General features: G+C 34.1%; 1 protein-coding gene across 4 annotated transcripts; it reads left to right on the plus strand.

Moving 5' to 3' along the window:
• The first annotated feature begins 200 nt into the window (after positions 1-200).
• Positions 201-13,912, plus strand: LOC122606381 (protein ENHANCED DISEASE RESISTANCE 2-like). Of its 4 annotated transcripts, none has more exons than XM_043779300.1 (23): positions 201-748; positions 866-940; positions 2,437-2,490; positions 3,606-3,671; positions 3,922-4,025; positions 4,750-4,817; positions 4,886-4,999; positions 5,519-5,559; positions 5,649-5,749; positions 6,702-6,797; positions 7,389-7,453; positions 7,540-7,614; positions 7,701-7,856; positions 8,089-8,303; positions 8,525-8,558; positions 9,024-9,178; positions 9,278-9,379; positions 10,873-10,917; positions 10,996-11,136; positions 11,658-11,753; positions 12,143-12,244; positions 12,852-13,000; positions 13,564-13,912. In XM_043779300.1, exons 1-22 carry the CDS (start codon positions 605-607, stop codon positions 12,954-12,956), a joined length of 2,154 nt encoding a protein of 717 aa, XP_043635235.1. In that variant the 5' UTR covers positions 201-604; the 3' UTR covers positions 12,957-13,000; positions 13,564-13,912. The 4 variants fall into 4 exon arrangements, with proteins under 4 accessions (XP_043635235.1, XP_043635236.1, XP_043635234.1 ...); XM_043779301.1 differs by having other exon boundaries at positions 12,852-12,987; XM_043779299.1 differs by having other exon boundaries at positions 12,852-12,972.
• Positions 13,913-22,723: the final 8,811 nt, after the last annotated feature.

Here is a 22,723-nt window from a genome sequence, read left to right on the forward strand (position 1 = left end):
GCTTTGCACTGTATAGTAATCTGCCTTATGTTTACCATTTTTAACTTTTTGTACTAATGCATAATCTACATTACGTAAACACAAAGTTTACCTTTTTGTACTACTGCATTTACAACTTCCCGCAGCAACGCGCGGGCTAAGTATCTAGTAAATTACTAAAAAGTTAAGTGTCGTTGGTGTGTCAATAAATTAAGATGGCTGAGAGGGATTAACCGATTGGAAGAGGCGTAACTAACTCCATACAGGTTGCAGACCGACATCGGTCATCACCAACTCACTCACTCGTGATTTCCTTCCGCCAACTTTTACAAAATAAAAATATCTATTTACTAACTACAGTAATATACACGGAGTAAAATCTATGGAATTCACTACTCTCAACTTTTTTGCAGGCCAATTTTGACTCATTTGACCACAACACTCATCTTCACCGGATCGCTTATTTCCATCCGATTTTTTAAAATTTTCTTTTTATGAATTTGATTGATTAGAGATCGCTGATATTAGGTTTATGATCTCGATTGATTGATTAATTAGGTGAAGGAAATGAGTTTTTGATTTATTATTAAATTTGAGGATTTTTAGAAAGTGAAATATTTGTAAGATGTCGAATTCGAAAGTAGTGTATGAGGGATGGATGGTGAGATATGGAAGGAGGAAGATCGGGAGGTCGTTTATTCATATGCGCTATTTCGTGCTCGAGTCGAGGTTGCTTGCTTATTACAAGAGGAAGCCTCAAGATAATGTGGTAAGAAATTATAGTTACAATTGTTTTTATTTTAGTGAATGTATGATTTCTTTTTTTCATATGCCGTATTTCGTGATCGTGGTTCTTTTTTTCACACTTGATGTTGGATTCCGTTAGGTTCCAATCCAGACGTTGGTTATCGATGGCAATTGCAGAGTGGAAGACAGAGGCTTAAAAACCCAACAAGGACTTGTAAGTCAAGTTTTATCCACTTTTGATGTATATTACTTTTAATGTATGGATTGGAACTTGAAAATGTACAAACTTAACCATTTAACAACTATCTATTCATTTTTCATTGCTTTTGTTTTATATGAAGATAGTAAGTGGTAAAATCTTAAGTACCTATTGCTTCTACGAGAAGAAGAAACTTGGGGAAATGTTCCGCTTGTTATTTTAGATTTGGTCACTTTGGAAGCTTGAAGGTATAGAATATTGTAGAATAACTTCCTATCAGTCTAAAGTTTCTGATACTTAAGAATTGATCTTTAGTAAGTTTTTTTGCTTATAAATCCAGTTAGAAGGAGAAAAAGATGTAACAAATAGGATTTTTGATCTTGATATAGGTAATGGGGCTACTTATTGACTTCATTTATTGTTATGCTTTTCGAACTATGTGAATTTAGATCCGCTATATTCATTTGGCGTCCTATAATGTTGTTTTGTCTAAGCCATTAGATTCTGTGTTTTTAGTTAAGTTTTGCTTATAATCAGCTTTCTTCGTGAATCTTCAAGAGTTCAAGTATCCTGAGTTGGATGTAAGGACACAACTCAGTATGAAAAGAAATTTGGCAATTTCGAATAAGTTTTATAGACATAGTGGGAGACTGGAAGTGCCTGTAGAAGGTTTTGATAATCATCAGTGGAGAGACTTCCTATCTCTCTAACATAGGCTTGAACCTTCTTGGACTGCTGGACAGTTACAAGATAACGTATTTTGGTAGTTCAAGTACTTTTTTATTTGCTAAGATTCTTGTATAGGGATTTTAAGGGCTTGTAGTTGGAAGGAAAGTAGCTAAGATCTCGAGTCTTCACACAAGGTTTGGATGAAATTTCATATCCGTGACCCAGGAACATCTGCCTAGAAAGTCACTAAAAATTTGATTGAAGAACCAGCGTTTGTTTAAGAAACTATAGTGAGCATAAGGCCTAAAGTTTTTTAATGTAACTTACGGATTTGAGGATTGTTTAACTCAATTAAACATTTTATAGAGATCTACTCATTTCTTGTTTCTTATAGAGAACTAAAGCTTATGTGATGGCTGAATTAGGGTTAGCGGCTGCTAGGGCTCTGATACCACAATAAACTTGGTACAGAAGTTGTGTTGTGTATTATTGATTGAATATTGATGCTGTACATGTGTGTATATATAAATTACAATATCACATAATACACCCTCAGGTATGACACACTATCTAATTATGGTTTAACATCTAATTGTCTAATAACTGAGTACAGAGGATGGAAACTGTACATTAAGTTAAAGAACTGAAGTACTAAACCATGGACGAGGAATAAAGTACTCAACTAGTTTATTAGAAAACTTACTTATTCAAATACATACCATAAGTTATCAGTAATACTATGGTGCTGTCTTTCTTTTCAGTTATTAATGGATGTGCAGAATTTCATTATATGTTATTGTAATATGTTCTAATATTTCTTCACTTTTTTTTTGAGGGAGCAGATGGTGTATGTTTTGTCTATCTACAACAAGAAAGATAAATATCATCGAATTACGGTATGTGATAAATTTTTTTCTTTTTTAAGCCATAAGACAAACTTTCTTGTTATTTTGGGGTTTCCATGCAATGTATCTCTGGGAGATAGGTTTGTAAAGGATATAATATATATTTGATGCCTATAGTATCAGGTTCTTTCATGCACAGCTTCAAACAGAAAAGTATTTATCTTTTGTATTTTAAAATACTTTTTTGAGAGTTCAACACTTCATGTACCAAGCAATTGGTGCAACTTCAATTAGTTTTAAACTGTGATTAAATTACCAGAAACAGACCTCAAGTATACATTAGAATGCACTTATACATGCTATATTTTCTCAGTCTTCCGTTGTTGAAGTTCTGTATATTTGATATTGTAAGGCTGTATCCTTATCAGCCGATAACTAATGTGAATAAGGTCCAAATTGAATCTAGTAGCCATCTGGATTGATGTAGGGATTACAGGGCATCCAGCTTCCTTTTATTGCCGTAGTCGGAGATGATCAAATAGTTCTTGGGTTTGTTTTCTTTTGGTTATGTATGTTTTTAAGGGGGCAAACTAGGGATGTGCCATTGTTGGAGGATTATGGTATGGTCGATCATAATCCCTGTCATTGGTTGTAGTGAATTTTTACTAGTAACTGACTAGCAGGTCCTCTTAGTTTGTGAGGTTATTTTATACCACCTTTGTAATTTGCTTGATACCCAAGGGGTATTTTTTGGTCTAAGTACGTAGAAGCATGCTATCCATGTTCTAATATATGAGTGGTGTATACATCCTTCTAATGTCTATTGGGGTTTGATCCTTGCAAAATACGGGAAGGAATTCTCATGTGACGTGGGTCATATTCTAATGATGTGTTGGGCGTTTGAGCCGAAACATAATGACCTAGATACAAATATAGTCCTGATATAAAAGGGATGCAAAGGGACTAGTACCATCACAATTATAGAGGTTTCAAAATGGGTGGTTTCTTTGGGTAATGGTTCAAAACAGATCATTTCCAGGTTTACTTCTAGTGTATCCATGCTTATGCTTATAAGGACACGGCACAATATATTCTCTTTGAAACATACCTTGTTACTGCAGCTGCAAATTCCGTGAGTTAAATAAAATTCTTCTTTTCTGTTTTAGATGGCGGCTTTTAACATCCAAGAGGCACTTATCTGGAAAGAAAAAATTGAATCTGTTATTGATCAGGTAACATTTCTTGAACTTGATAAGACGTGTTGAAACGTTGATATATATGGTGATATCTTGTAATTTTGTACCTGCTGATCATGTGGATGGATGCACTATATTGTTAGTATAATGTGATGTTTGCTTGCTGTTTTAAAAATAATTTTTGTTACAGAATATGTGACATATACTCTCTCTTGTAACTTTGTTCTGCTGATTTTGTTGTATATGCTATGGGCTTGGATACTGACGGTATCTATATGTCATGAAGCATCAGGAGTCATTAGTTACTAATGGGAATAAGTTCGTGACGTTTGAATATAAACCTGGAATGGATAGTGGGCGGAACGCATCCTCATCAGATCAGGAGAGTCAGTAAGTAACTTCACATGTAGTCTGCGCTTGACTGTTAAATCTTGCACTTCAGTTTACTTTTTAGGCTTTAGCTAGGGATTTTAGTTACATGGTACTTGCACAAGCACATAATTTCTAGGATCAAATAAAAAATATATATGGCTTTGAATATGAAAACGAATTGAGGTTTTATTGGTGACTTCTGGAGGTGGAAAAGTGGACAGGTTGGGCAATGAGCTGAACTGGGTTTGGGTTAATACTTTTCTGAATGGGCCAGATTGAGTTGACCTTTGACCTGGGTTATTTTTTGTCCAAGTTTTCTACTTTATGTGGGTTCAAGGTCAAAACAGGTACTTTTTTGAATAGGACGGTTGGGTTGACGTTGATTATTTTGTCCAAGTTTTTAATTTATTTTTTTTATCAACATTTATTGGAACTATACTATTAAAAATTATGTTCTAAACTAATATAGTATTAAGAAAAAGTATAGTTTGAAGTCTTATGCACAAATAATACAACTTGGGGGGGGGGGGGGGGGGGGGGCATTTCACCGTTTGATCTGATTTTACCAATTTGACCCATTATAGATAAAACACTATCTGAATTTGGCATAGTGCGACAGTTACAGAAAAGTGAGTCCAAATTGCTCTCTTTAGTGACTTTTGTGGCCATCCCAGTTATAACTCTTTTGGGATCGGGACTTCATGCTTCTTCAATCATAGTTTCAGCACTTTCTGATCTGTAGGTGTAGTGGTGGCGAAGATGAGGATGATTCAAATCCAAATTTGCTTCGAAGAACGACCATTGGGAATGGTGAGGTTTCTTTCTTTGTTCATTATCTTTTAAATGTTGCTACTTTCTATAACTCTTTCAACTGACAGGTCCACCTGAATCTATACTCGATTGGACCCAAGAAAGTTCAGCATTGGCAAGTCAAAATACCGCTAACCAGGCAATTTCAAGGAAACATTGGCGGCTTCTTCAATGCCAAAATGGTAGCTTATCTTATCTCACTATTAACGCAAGAATTGGACACCTTGGAGATTCATATGTGATTATTTTGGGTAGAGGTGGCAAATGGGTGGGTTAAAAATTACAATGATAATATCCAAGTCATATTAAGAGAGCGATTTGGTTGGTGGTAATGTTGTACTTATTAAAAATATTCTTTTCAGTGACTTCCGATCCTTAGAAATAAAACATAGCCGAATTGACCTGTTTATAAGTAAATGGGTCAACGTTGCCTCCTCTAATTGCTTTGCTTAATCGACTCTCGAATCTCTTGGAAGAATGAAGGACCCTGTCTATCATATATAGTTTTATAATATCATTAGAAGATGGATCAAGTATTGAAATCTAATTTGTAATTTGATAAGATATATAAATTATGTGTTTCCTATCAACATCTTGTGTATATTTTATTGGCATTACGTCTTACCGACGGTAATGATTTAGCCGTATGGCATTGCTGGAAGTAATGTGTATTTATGGGATATATCTTGTTAAATTTCCAGGACTTCGTATCTTTGAAGAGCTGCTTGAAGTTGATTTTCTTGTAAGGGTTACTGGCTTGTGTCGCAGTTTTTGGTGTTTATAGTTACAACTCCGTACCAGCGAACATGGTCATGTTATTGTTTTGTGCAGCCAAAGAGCTGTAGTAGGGCTATGAAGGCTACTGGTGTTGTGGAAGCCACTTGTGAAGAAATATTTGAGCTTGTAATGAGCATGGATGGGACACGATCTGAGTGAGTCCTCTTGGAAGTCCATAAATGCTTTGATGTTCATTACATAGAGGCTTAAAGTCTATATCAAAATTGATTTTATTAGTTAGTATGTTGACTTTCGGTTGTCAGTTGCATATCTGTTAATGCTGTCCTGAATTTGATTGATTATTATAGCTATTATCTGAAGCTGTTAATATTTTGATATCATCATTCAGTTCATATATAGTACCATTGTGTCTGATACCTTGTTTCATTTAATACACATATCATATTTTCAGTATTTATTTAACACTTTTTTTATCCAGAGGGGGTCGCAAGATCATTTTAGATCTTCTGGCTTTTTAGTTGCTATACTTACCAGACAATAATTCTCGTTTTACCGTTTATACAATCACATGTTGATAAAATCTCTCAGGGCATATTTGATACCTTTTGGACATCGTTAAGTTTGTTGAATCCCGTCATAGCTAGTTTAACAAAGCTGCCTGCTTGCAGTGCTATGTTTCTTATATACTCTTGTACCTTTTATAGTCCTTTTAATATAACTTCATGTTAGTATACAGGAACCTGTACTATTTTAAGATGGCAATATCCAAATTTTCATTATCTGGTCAATTCTTGTCTTGGAAGATTTATTTCAGCACATCTTCATCTTGATTTGATATTCTGATTGATCCTCTACTGACAGTGGAGTTTTAGGTTCACATGAATTACTCACTGATGGTGGATTTTCTAAAAGCTTATAATTTCTGGATCAAGTTATTTTGTCTCACATTTATGTTGTGGAGCAATGAATACATGAAAATCAAAACTTTAGATGCTAGTGCACATATATCAGATTACTTATACTATCTGAGCTTTAGTCCTTGTGTTTGATTGCTGATAATATTGTTAAGTTCTGACTTATTATTCTTTTTTGTATTATTTTTCTCTCTTCTAAGCATGCTACATCTGCTCATTGAAACAAATGCAGGTGGGACTGTAGCTTCCAGGATGGTAGCCTTGTTGAGGAGGTGGATGGACATACAGCTATTCTCTATCACAGACTCCAACTGGATTGGTTCCCAACGTAATTATTTATTATCCTTTAGTATATTTTTCTTACTATTACTATTGCCATTATAAACATTACTATCATTATTAATCGTTAGTACTTTACTCTGTTATATGTCTTTCTTATTCTAAACACATATGCTGTTCTGCTGTTAAATTTAGCTTCCTGTTAAGGAGGTGTGTAAGCTTTGTTTGGAATTTTGTTTTTCCTTAACCCCAAACAATAGGCTATGAATTCAATAACTCAGAAAGTAAATGGTCATTTCCTAATTGGGCTAATTGTGTAAAGGTGAAGTTTTCTCATTTAGGTAACCAACTCTTTTTTTTTTCTTCCAGGAAACCCCCTAAACATCAAATAATATTGATATAAACCTCTTAAAACTTTTACATTTTTTTAAAAAGAAAGAATTTTAACTTTCTTTCACCTGGTGCTAAATTGGTGCTGATAGAGCTGGTTAAATGCCGGGTTATGATATGGTTATAAATTACCTTAATTCTTTCAAAAATGTTGGTTGCCGGATATAGAAATTTGACCAAAGTTATTATCTTTTCCTTGTTATCGACAGGTCCAATTAAACTTTTTCTATGTTGGTGCTTGCTATTGCAGGTTTGTATGGCCCCGTGACCTTTGCTATGTGAGGTATTGGCGCAGAAACGATGATGGGAGTTATGGTGAGTGCCTGGAATTAACTTTGTTACTTGACCTTCACAGGTTCTTTTTATATTCAGATACTTTTATATAGGCTCATGTCATTTTGCAGTTGTATTGTTTTGCTCAAGGGAGCATGAGAACTGTGGTCCACAACCAGGATATGTCCGGGCTCATATCGAGAGTAAGTTTCCCCATTGTAGAATAAGTGGTCTGAGTTATCTATATTTCTGCAATACTTATGATTATGTTTTTATGTGCTTGATTTAGGTGGAGGGTTTAATATTTCTCCTTTGAAACCTCGAAATGGGAAGCCAAGAACACAGGTCCAACATCTAATGCAAATTGATCTAAAGGGATGGGGCGTCGGTTATATTTCATCATTTCAGCAATATTGTTTGCTACAAATGTTAAATAGTGTTGCTGGTGAGCTTGTATTCTTCAGACACATAATTATTACTATTAGAAACTGAAGTTCCTTTTGCCTGATAATCGAGTATATCATAATGATACTTCTCTTTAAATCTTTTTAAATCATCATGAATATATTTGTCTTATACCTACCTACAAATCTTTTTAGTTGTTTTTTTTCTCGCATAATTATTAGTTGCCTCTATTAGATGAGATAATAATTCTCTAATGCAATCTTCAATGATAGGTCTAAGGGAATATTTTGCTCAGACTGATGAAAGGACTGTTCCACCAAGAATTCCTGTTATGGTTAACATGTCATCATCTTATGTTCCGAAAAAGAATGCACTGAAAAACCAGTTGACTCCATATCATAATCGAGAGCAATCTCTTGATAATGCTGCAAAACTGATGGATGAATACTCAGATGATGATGAAGACTTCCAAATCCCTGAAGAAGAGGTTGGACTTACGGTTATATATCTACTTATCTATATTTAACTTTAAGAGCCTAAACACTAGGGTCAAGGTTAGAATCTCATCAATATAGGTGCAATAAGTTCGCTAAATATACAAAGGGTGTGGTGTTGCATAAAGTAAACAAATGTGGGGTTTTCTTTTATTGCGATCATTATAATCGAATCGTGTTATTATTTCCTGATTCTGATATTAAACCTTTTCAGGCATATCGTGTTGAGCAGGAATTGAAACGGGAAGGTAGCATTCATGAATGCCCTGTTAGAGTTTTTATTTTTTATTTTTATTTAGAGGCAGAAATTAGCAATGATCCATTTACCTCTGCATGGATCAATATGGACTGGCTTTATTTTTATCGGGTGCAGGAATTAGTTTTAGCTAAAAGGGGAGTGAGTTTAAATGGGTTGAAAGTCGTCCAAACTCTGATTTTTACTTTTTAGAACATAAGGACGCCAACAAAAAATTTCTTCTAGAGATTACAATCATTAATGTGATGCTATTGTTTTAGGAACCACAATTAACAAAATTATTTACATAATATACAACTTGGACAAGAAAAACGTTTGGTTATCAACCCAGGCCGTCACAGTCTGTTTTGCCTGCTACCCAAATCTGGCCCAAAGGGCCAATTTCTAGTTTTTTCAAATCAAAGACACAGGGTTAACTAAGAATTATTTCGCTGACTATGTGATCCATCTGTTAAAGCTGTTCAAGAAGAACCTGTGGTTCAAATCGACTTGTCTTCCTTCTCGGGAAGCCTCCGTCGGGATGACAATGAAAGTGCCCGTGATTGTTGGAGAATATCTGATGGGAACAACTTTAGAGTGCGCAGTAAGCGTTTTTGCTATGATAAATCAAAGGTTGGTTACTTGTTTACCCCTTTCATAAATTTGTATTTTCATTTGTTTACTTATACTTTTTTCCCTTCTCTAACGTCTCTCTTCTCAATTATGTCGAAGATGCCTGGTGGCAAACACCTTATGGATCTGGTTGCTGTTGACTGGTTCAAAGACACAAAACGGATGGACCATGTTGCCAGACGACCCGGTTGTGCGGCACAAGTAAGTGTCTAGATGTCAAAGTCAACAATATTAGCTCGTATCAGTATTTTTCTAGAGGTAGCAAGATGGGTTGTCACAGTGGGATTGGGTAATGATAAACCTACACACACTATGTTAAATATATCACAATGTACAATTTTTACAGCAAATTGTACAAAGATATAATGGGTTGTTTCAGTGGATTGGGAAATGATAAACCTACAACACATTATGATAAATATTATCACAATGTACAATTTTTATAGCAAATTGTACAAAGATATAATAGACAGTTGTGGTAGATCTTTTAAAATTGTGTGGTAGGTTCATCATTTCCCTTTGAGTGATGAGTTGAGGTTGAATTGGGTTATTCTTTAGTATGTGTAAAGTGTCCGGAACTCCGGGTCATGCTGACCAGCTGAAACTCTTACCAGTTTTATATTTTTTAAAATATAATTAATGTGTTAATTCTGATTATAAACAATAAGTAAATAAATTCAGGAGGCCGATACTATAAAAATTGAGTTTGTGTGGCATTCAACCTGTTTACCACTTTTCTTTCTATTTGACCTGTTTGAGTCACAAGTCATAACCCAGATCAACCCCCATTAGTAAATGAGTCAGAATTATGACCTCGAGTATTTTGTTCACTTATATTGATCATAACATGTTACCATTGGTAGTCCAATCAATTTTTGAGTTTGTATTGGCTTGCAAATTATGGTAACTTTTGTGTTTTAGATTTCACTTTTCAGTATATGTACATTCATGTTTTATCACTACAAGAACTTCTGCGAGTACATTCATTTCCATCTCTAGTATATTTGGGGGATTCTTGAGGGATGAAGATGCCTTCAGCTTAGAAGTGCACAAGATCCTTTTCATACTTATATAGTCTAAAGTGAAATGTTCTTGCATAGTTGCATGAACTTGTAGCTTCCATTGTTTGCTGTAATTACTTCGTAAGATAGAGTCTGAATTTTCAAGAAAGGATCTACTACTACAACCCTCGAATATCAGCAAAGCTCCTTCTTCTTTTGCGCGGAACTCGTTGTTAAGACTAGAAGAAAATGACTAGAAATGATATGTTAACAGTTGAATGATATTTTTAGTGTGTCTGTTCATTCTTAGAATTCGTGGAATTGTGGTAGCTCACACGTAAAGTTTTGGATTGAATCATGTTGGTATGTGTCTAATTGGCAATTTTAACTTACAAATTTCACACAATTATGTTTCAGAATTTTTCCTGGTTGCTTAACATTAACATATGGAATTTGAAATGAGGTTGCTATTTGGAACATTGTTTAAATCAGTAGAAACATTGATGGTAGTGCTAAAAGTCCTATTTATAATAAAGGTTAAATTTACTGTCAACAGATACAAGTGATTTTTAAAAATCGACTCCCCAGCTACAAGAAAAAGTAGAGTCGATATGATTGTTATTTAGTGGCACTGCTTTTTAACGTGCAAGTTCAATATCTTTAAAGTCTTTTATGATATGTATTTCTGTGTAGGTTGCTGCTGAAAAAGGGCATTTTTCCTTGGTGTTTAATCTTCAAGTAAGTTATATTTCCAGTAGTTTGGTATAACATTATGCATGAATTGGGGGAAGAATTGACTATATTTTACTCTTGAAGGTACCCGGTTCCACAAACTACAGCATGATTTTCTATTTTGTGACACCGGAATTGGTACCCGGATCTCTTGTGCAGCGTTTTGTTGACGGTGATGACGAGTTTCGTAATAGTAGGATGAAGCTCATACCATCAGTTCCCAAGGTATCATATCTTATTTTGGGTATCATATCTTGTTTAGATTCTAAATTTTGATATTTGAATGCGGGACATTGGAAGTTGGGTATTGGTAGGTGTAGCAAAATCAATGGTTTTGGTAATCAATGAACTTTGGCTTCAGAAAGTTGGATAAATTTTTTGTGCGGGATAGATTGGGCTGACCAAAATCAATCTTTATCTGAAACTTAAATATTCAAATAAATGTTTAATGTGTCAAGTATGTATCTGAGAGAGATTTTTTTAGGAATCTAATTTCATGAATAAGATGATCAAGGAGATTTCATACTTTCACGCATTAAAGAGATGCGATTGGGTGACATTATGCTGGTGTGATGGATTTGATCACTAAAAGAAATAACAACCAGGATTTGCCCAGTTATCGATTTATGTCTAATTAGCCACCTCTAAACATTTCGTATGGCGATATCATCACTGTGAAATCCACCTTTCCCTGGAGTGTGAACTTGACACTTCAATTTATTCATGACCTGTTATCGATTGTGCAGGGATCCTGGATAGTACGGCAGAGTGTTGGAAGCACCCCTTGCCTACTGGGAAAAGCAGTTGACTGCAACTATATACGTGGTGCCAATTACTTGGAAGTAATGCCTCTTTTTTCTCTTGCATAAGGCATTCATTTAGACTAGAGGGGGGCTAAACAGGCGGGTCAGGCATTTTAGGCAAGGTCAAATTCAGTGTTTTTACATACGGGTTGTTTGGATTGACCTGAAATTAATATACCTTGTGTTTTAGGTGTGATTTTCGAAAATATTATTAATACAACAGTGATCTTTTATTTAGGAAATTAGTAGCTTTATGCATGAAAAGTTTATATTGTATGACTTTTAACCTCTTACCTTTTTAGTTTAGGCCAGTATAGACATTTATCTGTTGAAAGGGGAGCCAACAAATGATGTATAAGCAATTAAGAATTATGCCTCTTTGACTTGACTTTGTTCTTCATTCAAATATTATCTCTTTTGTCTGGCAGGTCGATGTTGACATCGGTTCTTCTACTGTAGCCAATGGTGTATTGGGACTAGTCATTGGTGCTATCACTAGCCTTGTTGTTGACATGGCTTTCCTTGTACAGGTGTGTTAGTTATAATACTTGATAGCAATTGACATTTCAAATCAAATTATGAGCTTTAAAACTAAACATCAACATGATGAGTGACTAAATTCTAATCAAAAGACTGAGATATCTGTTATCTAATGTGATAAAGTTCCATGTAAAGTTGGTAAGATGGGTGGGTTGTCATAAATTGAAAGTGGGCCATTTTCTAGTATAGGACAAGAGGGGTTGACCGGACAAACAGTGTTTTGGCCGTTTAAGAAACACATAACAACAATATTTTAAATCAATGAATAAACTACATAGGAGGTTGTATATACATTAAAATTAACGTTGGGTGACTTTCAACTTTCAAGCCATTTCGCCATGTTAAGCCGGTTGACATGTTTGTGTTTTGAGCTTAGTTTTTTTCTTCTTATTGAGCTATTTGAGATATAATGCAACCCAAATTGACCCGTTATTAGGTATTGAACTGTCACCTCTAATTTTGTATTGAATTTTTCTTATTGGTTATGTCATCTAAATGTATCCCACTTTTTAAAAAAATTAAAAGTAGACATAAAAAGAATGTCATCTAGATTTATCTTGTTATGATCGTTTGTCTCCTCTCATTTTTGTTTGTCAGGCAAACACTACTGATGAGTTACCAGAACGGCTAATAGGCGTTGTTCGTATTTCTCATTTAGAGCTATCATCTGCTGTTGTACCCAAATTTGAATCAGATCCATGACATCTTCAAAATCAAAGTACAAATTAAAAATGTACTTCAAAGTGGTTTGTTTCTAATCTAGATCATCGCTTCGAAAGTGTTGACATTTTCGTGTGCTTAAAACAGAAGTTGCAGTCCTTAGTTTTTAATGTTTTGATTAGCAATTGAGCTTCTAGTTATTTGATAATTTAACGGTCAAGTAATCAGTTTCGTACAACAAAACTGATGATTTTGATTGTAAATATAAATTTGACTTTTAAACTTCCTATCAGCCTTAATGGATAGGCTTGTACCTCCATTTCAGAAATGTCCCTTCTTTTCCGTGAAAGTGTCTTTCATGCTCATTTTAATTATCAGTTCAACAATCATCAGAATTTTCCAAACACTCAAAACATCTTGTGATTATTTGATTACTATGTAAAATACATTGGAAGCACATCCTCTATATCTCTATCTGTTATAACTAGTTAAACGATTCCAGATTTCCAGTTATTCAATATAATTAAAAGTGGTTATTCTATATGTAGTTTTCTTTTTTCTTTTCTACATGTATTATGTGACGTACACAAAACACTCTATTTTCAATCTCAACTTCCTTCCCTTATTTGTTGCTTTAATGTTTTTGCAGTTGATGAATCTGGCAGCTAACTAGGGTGCAAAATGGCAATGTAAACTTGTTACTTTGAAGATGGGAACATCAGAAACTGCTAGATTGACCCGGTCACTGTCATGTGGCTCAAGACGAAATTGTAAATGGTGATATTACTTAAAATTCTTGGTTATTTGAATCTGATCTAAAGGGGTCTTAGACCCTTGTGTAATTCTTTTATAAATCAATAGTGACCTACAGATCTATCTTCATTGGAAAAAATATAGGAATGCAAAACTTGGATAGTTGAAAGCTGTGATGGCTTTTAAATACTCAATGGTAAAGGTGAAAACTTGAAACTTATGAATGGGTCAGTTTGTTCATTTTACCTTAAATGGGTCAAATAAGAAAATTAGAGTACAAGGGGACAGGTCAGACAAGTTGAAAATGTTGAAAGTCTATGTTTATATGTTCTCTTTTGTCAACATTGATGGTGATTTATTAAGTGTTACGTATGAAAAGGATTGAACGCAAAATCTTTGCTAGTATATGATGATGCTAATTTTTACAGAATTTTGGTTCTGAATATTAGGGGCAAGTTTATTTTCTTAAGAAGAATAGTCTAAATTCATTATAAAACACATATTGGAAAAGTCGATTGGGGTTTTGGTCCGTTGATCCGGATGCTTTCCTCCAAGGGGTTTCATTCGGGAGGTTAAGGGTTTAAATCTTAGCAAAGACATTTGGAGAAAAAGCCTATGCAATGATATATTCATTCAAAACATTAGAGAGCAGATCATATTTTAAAGGATACAGGGTGGGCATTGAAGACCTACCTCTGGGCTCTGGGCAGTAAGGAAAGCACACAAAAGATAAAGAAACTTCAAGCAGATAAAATTTTTAAGTATTCATATAAAAGTTCCCTGTCTACCTTTACAACTTTGGTTGTACATAACTTACGTTTTTATACGATCTAACCATTTATAGTAGTTTCACTCAGATGACAATAAGATGGGTTACTAATTTTGATACGTGCTAACACAAATATATACCTTTCATTTTTAAGGTTTTCTGGAACATTTTAACAATCCCCCTTTTCAAACTAAAGGACACAGCAAAGGCTATGTCACCTTTGTGAGGTGTCGGCAGGAGAAGGGTTCCACATTGGAAGTATGACATAGTGGCTGATGAAATGGGTGTGTTTTTTAAGGTGTAAATGGTATGTGTAAATTGAATTTTTGTTGGGCGGGACTATATAATAAAATGGGCGGGCTTTTAATTTGAGCAACCCTTACAAAATTGAAATAATAAAGTTTTTTCTCTCTCTTTACCAGATCTCGCAGTCACTTTTTTTTTTTTTAAGAACCTTTCTCTCTTTGCCTTTATCAAGTTTCATTGAAAATCTTTATTAAACACTATGAAGATATTGATTTCGATGTACACAAACAAATTTTAAATATATAAATCTAGGAATAAAAGGATTGGAAGGTTTGTTTCAGTTTTGTTATTCAATCTTGTATATATATATATATATATATATATTATATGGATATCAAAGAATGAGTTTTAAGTATATGTCGGAACCAGGAGGGTTAGGTTGACTGTATTTGGTGATTTTTAGAACAACACATGAGGTTGTAAAGGTTGCTGCTGAAAATGGGTTTTTATCTTGGTGTTGCTGCTGCTTCTGCAAATCCTCCTCCTAAAGTTAGGGCAAAGGTGATGAAAGATTGATAAATGAGGTATGTGTGTGTGTGTAGATATACATACACATATATATATATATATATGTATATAATAATATGTATGTGCAAAATGTGCTTGCTTGAGGTGTTTTATAGTTAAATAAGTGAGAAAGGAGTGTAATTTGTGGATTTTCTTTGAATATGTAAGTTGAATTAGGGCGGAAAGCAAGAGAATGTGGACTACTTCTCGATTAATGTTGACGGAGGTGGGAATGATGAATTGCATCTTGATGACATTGTGAAGCAAAGAGAACAACTTCAGCATTTGGAAGTTAATTTGAAACCTAGACTTATTGCTAGATTGAAAGTAATGGGGATGCAGGAACGGTTTGATTCTCAGATGAAAGAGCACATTACTTCAAGTGTTAAACTTCTGGTTTGTATGAATGTTTTCGATTGGCGAAAGTGTGTTTTTGTTTTCTTTTCATGTTTAAGGGTTTTATAGCTTACTTGAATGTTGGTGAAACTGTGTATTTTAAACCCAGTACGTGCCTTTCTTTCTCATTTGTGTATTTGATTGGTGTTTTTTTATTACTATGCCATCTCGCTCATTCAAGCTTAAAACCCAAAAGTAGTAACCTTGGTGTGGGGCTATATTTTATGTTACTGATTGTTCTAAGTTGTGGTATATGTTGTTGCAGGAGAGAACAAGATAATTCTAAAGCAGAAAGGGCTCAACATCTTCGTTTTGAATGGGTAGCTTAATTCAGGTGGTACACGAAAATACAGATAATGGTACATTAGGGATTTTGCTACATATTTGTGTTAATGTGTAGCAAAGTTGTTTTTTTTAGTATTAGGGATTTTGATATATATTTGTGTTTATGTAGTGTAAGAAAGAACTTTAAGACTATTTCATAATGAAGCAAAGCAAAACACGGTTGATTGAAAATTGATGAAAGAAATTGCGAGATTTGGGGTTTATGGGTTTAAAAGTTAAGGGCACTAAACATGCTACTGTTATTGGGTTGAATTTTTTTTCTCAAACAGAAAGGTGTAGGATCATGATGGTTGACACATAATGATTGTTGTTTTGTAGGATCACTTAGTCCTGAAATCCTTTATTTTTAGTTCAAAGTGCAGATTCTTGAAAATTAGAAAGCTGCTTGTGAACCGGCTCATCTAATTTAAGCACCAATGGCTGTTGCAGGTTGTTATTGGTCAACCATGGTTGGTCGGATTCAAGCTAGAGCTTTTACTGGATGGGTTACTGTTGGTATAATCGGTAATATTATACAAAGCAAACTGTACAGGATCTTTTGGATTTGTGTCAATATGTGCGCGTAAACATTATTGTGGACTTTATTCTATTAACTACAGTGGTGGAAAGGATGAGTTGGGTAACTGTTCAAAATGGGTAATTAATATACGGGTCAAAATGGGTTTGGGAAGTTCTTACTCAAAACATTTTGTTTTAAAATTCTATACTAATATTGAATTGAAATGAGTTAAAACCAATTGAATTGAAAGTATATGGTGTTTCGTATCTTAGTCATGCAGGTGCTAAAGGGAGTAATGAGGGGACACAATTTTGGTTTAATGATTTGATTATGTTTTTGTGTCACATCAAGCTTTTTCCCGTAGCTGCAGAGTCATTAGAAGTAGAAAATCCAGGCAATTGTAAACTGCCGATAGGACTAGATGTCACAGAAACATAAAAATAGTTGTATGGCGGCTAAGAATGAGAAAATCAAAAATTTGTCGCCAATTTGAAAGTTAAAAGGCTTACCAGCAGGGATGAAAAGAAGTGTGTATTTTGGCATATATAACTATTGCTGTTTCTTAGAGGTGTAAAATGGACGGGTCGGGCAACTTGGGTAATGGGTGGGTCGGGCAAGTTGGGTAAGCAGAGTGACGTGCTCGAGCCATAAATAGATATGTCAACGTTGTTCTCGGTAATGGGTGGGTCGGGCAACTTGGGTAATGGGTGTTCTTGGAACTATAAAGCTTCCATATCCGCCGAGATCCTTTCACATGGCTCATTGTCCTCGGTGCTTGATTCCATGGGGCGTAAATAGTAAGCTCATAAACTCTAATCTTTGTTTTAAATAACTGCATTAAAAATTCATATAATGATTTATATAGATAACCTGATAAAGAAATTTGTGCTAGGTGGAAAGTACAGGAATAGAAGTTGATCGAGTTTTGCAGGTTCTCTTGAAGGCTTCAATGGCTCATGCTACTAATATTGTTTCAGCTGTCCTCATTGCCACTGGTTAGGACTCGTGGTAGTCCTTTCAGGAGCAGAAACTTTTGGTGAAGCACAGGCTTTTCAATGTTTTAAACAATATGCTTCGTTGTTTTTAGAGGATGTTATTAGCAGTTCCGTTTGAATTCATAATAGTTCTACTTTACAGGAAAAAAGCAGCTACTAAACAAAAGCTTCACCGAGAACAAAAATCAGGAAGCATGAGCACGAGTTGTTTAATTTTGCAGCCTATGAAATTCACTAAAGCACGTGAGTTCTAAACTGATGTATAAATTGTTTTCGTTAATAGGTTATTAGGAGAAAAGCATGTGTATATGAACATTAGGACGTCGTGTATTGACGGAAGATAGATGGACACTTTTTATATATTTGGTTTTTTTTGCAGGTCAAACCATGGTTTGAGAGTGAAAAAGATGTCTGCTTAGGTGATTGGAAAAAGAACCGGTTTAAACATCTGTATTCATGCAAAGGTAATTTTTCCCGCGTAAGTGATCATTTACATTATAGTTTTTCTGTGAAGTTTTTTGTTTCTTTTAAAACATGATGGGGTGTTGTGGTTTATACGGATGTTCAGATACATGGTGGCTACAAAGTTGGCAAGCAAAAGTGGTCAAGTAGGTTGGGTACTAGATAAAAAAGGAGTTTTAAGTGTGGGTCAGAACTAGGAGGGTTGGGTTGACCAAATGAAGATTTCATAAGCTTTATTTTATGTTAGGAATATAGATTAACCTGAATTGACCGAGTTGGCCACTAGCCCAGTGCTACCTTTTATCCTGTACGGTTGATTGTATATATTTTATGTTAGGAATATAGATTAACCTGAATGGACTGCGTTGGCCACAGGCCCAGTGCTACCTTTTATCCTGTATGGTGGATTGTATATAGATTAGTTTCACACCACAGTGGCTTTAGTGCAACTTGTGCATGGATCCATAATATTTGATGCGTAGTGCAGAAACAAGACTACTGTTATCTTGATGACACATTTTCATCTCCTTTCAGCTTAGACTGGCGACCAACACATAGACAGTGGACACAAAAAGTGTGAGGGCTTTGACGTGGATTTCAGATCCTAGGTATGAAAAGAGGCAGGCTGAAAAAATAGTTTGGAGCTAAATGAATTAATCGAGTGCTGGTATGAAGTTTCATTAATTTTGAGTTTATTTGTGTATAACAAGATAGGGGATTTCTGAGTCGAAAGCTGAAATACAAATATCACGTTGGTAGTCAATCATGCTTAACACATTTTTTGTTTGATATATGATAGCCAAGAGACCGAAAATATAAGGATATAAGTATTGGTTGGAGATTATGAAGAGTAGAACCGAAAGAGTGTTCTTGGTTTGAAATATAAACTAATATCCATTAAAATCATGTGTTATTTTGAGTGAGATTTTTGTAGTCTTTTTAGTTTTTATATATAAACTTTCTTGAATTGTTTATCATTTGCAAAGATGAGTATTGAAGAGTGTGGTATGAATAGTAGTAGCATGGATGAAGCTGGAGTGGTAGATTGTATACATAAAAAGGTATCAACCTGTCATAGCCAACCATTTCGACTTTATTTGTAGAAAGTAGTCTCAAGTAACCCTTTGGGGAAAGTTGGGTGATGCCATGATTGACAATAAAAGAAGAAACCCGGGTGTTTATGTCATCTTGCTAACGGGCATGAGTGTCGAAGAGTATTTAGGTAATGTGCGTCCCTGGGTGATCATTATTTCAATAAACAATAACTCTTATTTGTCTGTTTACTAAAATTACAGGAAACCTGTGCCTGTCAAGCACTTCTGCAACATTATTGAAATCACAAATATTCATACAAGGGTCAGTTGGTACATTTACACCTGCACACTTGCGAGGAAAGGTGTGACATCCAACGATGCAGTAGGGTTTAAGTGCGAGTCCTGTGAGGATGTTAAGTATCCCCGTTCAAGGTATATATGTTACTCAATTGTGTATTCTTAGTTTGGTTTTGGTCTTAATAATTCCCACATTTCGAAGTTTGAGTTGATGGTGTCTTAACTGTGTGAAAAGATACAGGTATAGAATTCAGGTTGACATAACTGATGGTACCGCAGATGTGATTGTAACATTCTTTGATGAGATGGCCGAAAATTGGTGGGCCACCCAGTAAACGCACTATTAGCAGAAGCGGAAAAGGTTTAACTTTGGTTTATCAGTGTTGTGTATTTGTCTAAGTTAATTTATGCATATATACAATAGCACATTAAGAAATACAAAATAGATCTCTTGAAAGTAAAATTTTACTATAGTTTACTATGGGTTCTGATGGCCAGGTTGGTTGGGCAGGGTAAAAAATCACAATGAAAACAGGTTGTCGCAATTTGTATTTGTATAAGAAACCCTATTTTTGGTTTTGTTGGTTCGGTAATGATTGTCAACTTTCCCCTAATGGTTTGATTATTTAAAAACCTCTTACTGATTGTCAATTTTCAACTAAACCTTTGTATACCTGTATAGGGCGTCAAAGTTTTATAACATTTGTTCGTGCATATATCTGCAACTGCATTATTTGGGATTAATATAGGTTTTCCCCATAGGTACTTTTCATAATCTTGGTTCTTATTAGTTGTAAGAGTGTGCGTATCAATTTTGGTGAACTTAATTGACGTTTTCTGAAGGCGTAATAGTTGGTTAGGAAATGATGTAAGATTTACAAAAGATAAAAAGTAACTGACGTATTTAGCTTATATCGCGCATGTCATATTATGATTTTAGCTTATGTTTTAATTAATCTAATTTCATGACACTTTGATCCATCTTTCGGTAACACGAACTAATTCAATGTATTTTAAATCATGATTTGAATGAGCTGATCTTCTAACAAACAGAGCCAAACATCACAGCACTTCAAGGACGAGGAACCAACGATGACAGTGGCTCAATATGATGGCACAGATGGATAGCCCACTAACTCAACAGTATCCAACTGTTTTAACTATATACTTGAAGTGACAAACTGGGTGGGTTGGGTAACGGGTCAATAAGGACTCGGTTCACCAAAAAAAGTTTTAAGTACGGTTCAGGCTGAACACACAATTTTTTACTATATGAAAAATGTTAACTTCCAGTTACTTTTGACAGATGGGCCAATTTTAGTACATGTCTGGTCGTCTTTGTCAACCCACAAGCACATTTGTCCCATTTTCTTTTGCAAGTTCTATACAATCATGAATACTCATTTAACTTAAAGTAACTACATCTTTATAACATAGTCCAAGATTTCAGAATGAACGAATCTCCATATGAAACTAGCCGTAACAATTTAGAAATTCACTCTTTCAGATTATTTGAAACTTAAAATATCTAGGCCCACTTTCAAAGAGATGATACTTACTCTTTTTTTTTTTACGTGGTGGCTGTTTTTATTTAACATATCTCTTCATGTAATGCGTTTGTATCTGCTTATTAGTAATGTTATTTTTGGGTGCATTTATAAAACAAGGGCAAAGATTGCAGATGTAGTGCGAGGAACGTTGGATAGATGAAGTTTCACCCATAGGATCATAGCACGTTGTCATCATGACTGGCTCAATTTAATTGCATGACCATCTGTAAAAGGGGTTTCTGGTAAGGAGTGACATTCCTTTGAGATATTTAGCAAGTAGCATATCAAGGAATTTCAAGAGTGTACCCAATGCGTTATTTAATAGAAAATGTAATAATATAAACATATCCATGGTCACAAAGCACAAAAAGAAAACCATATTCATACATTTTCAAATAGAAAACCATATTTATGTTAACATCAAGTATATGCATCTGTTTGGTAACAGCACCATGTTTGTCGCAATTGCATGTTTGGACTTTGGTATTCGTTTTCCTAAATGTTATTATTTTACCACACGAAATGATGTCCGGTCTCATGTTATACTTAGTTATACAATCAACTATAGCATGAAATCATTTATCCTTAAACTTTGCGTGCATCGCATGGGTTTTAAGGCCTTAATCAACTAAAATTGGTTGATTTAAATTTACAATAACAGTACATTCAAATTTTGAAATGACAAATAATCATAAATGTTATGTTGTTACAAGTGCAATTATTTATAAAATTTAACACACTTCTCATTTTTATAACATTTAAAAAAAAAAAGTTTTAAACATTCAATTAAATTCTATTCAATTCAATATCTTTACATTTTACAAAATTTTATTATTTTTTTTATAAATTAATCCGCGGTTTCCCGCGGGATAAAAATCTAGTTATCATAACTATATCAAAAGAATAAAAATATCCAAAAATAAAAAGAAGCGTAAGAAAAAGGTATATTAACGTTATGAATAGTATACATGTCATTCACTATTTTACGCCGTAAAATATGTGGTATATAATTTGACTCATAGCTTTTCTCCTTAGCATTTGACACATGACTCCACCAGAATTTGACATTTAATGAGTTTTGGTTTTTATTTCTATTTTTATTATTATCTTTTCTTTTTTAATAGGACTTAGTAGATGGTATTTATTATTCGAGATCATCACAATAACATCTAATTGATTATATAAGATTGTATTTTTTAGTGAGAGATCTTAATGCACACAAACTACATTGGTTAATACAACTTAACATAATAAAACCGAATTGATAATAAATATAATTATGATCATTGTGGCGCACAAAATGCTTTTGAAATACCTTTTCTTATGAATTACCAAAATATAATTAACTTGACAATGATACTTGTATCATAATTTATAATAATTTTACTAACATTGTTCAAATGATATACTGTGATAGATTTATAAAAACAATTATACAAATATCACTAATTTTTAATTTCCATATTAGTAGAACTTGTGATTTTAAATTTTTAAAGGTTTTGTTAAACAAAATCTAAAAACTGTATATAAAATTCATTAAATAGTTGTGCACTTATCATAAAATTCAAGGAATGAACTTTTAGTTTGAAAGGTACAATTTTTTATGCACGTCAATTGTTATTTTTAAGGTTGCATTCAGGGAAAGAATAGATCCCGAAGAGCTTCCTTCTTTATCTAAGCAACTACTCGTGATAGGCTTGGATGGCTAGGGCACGTAAATAAAATAAAAAAGGAATCGAGTTAAACAACCGATTATTATTTTTAGAAAAGTAGAAGTGACAACAAATAAGGAAAATGTTCATTTCATCATGAAATTTGTTGTACGTCACGTAACTTGTCACAAATTCACAACATAACATACCTACCAACATGATAGATTAGTGTGTATATATATAT

This window comes from Erigeron canadensis, chromosome 1, assembly GCF_010389155.1.
Source record: "Erigeron canadensis isolate Cc75 chromosome 1, C_canadensis_v1, whole genome shotgun sequence".
NCBI lineage: Eukaryota > Viridiplantae > Streptophyta > Magnoliopsida > Asterales > Asteraceae > Erigeron > Erigeron canadensis.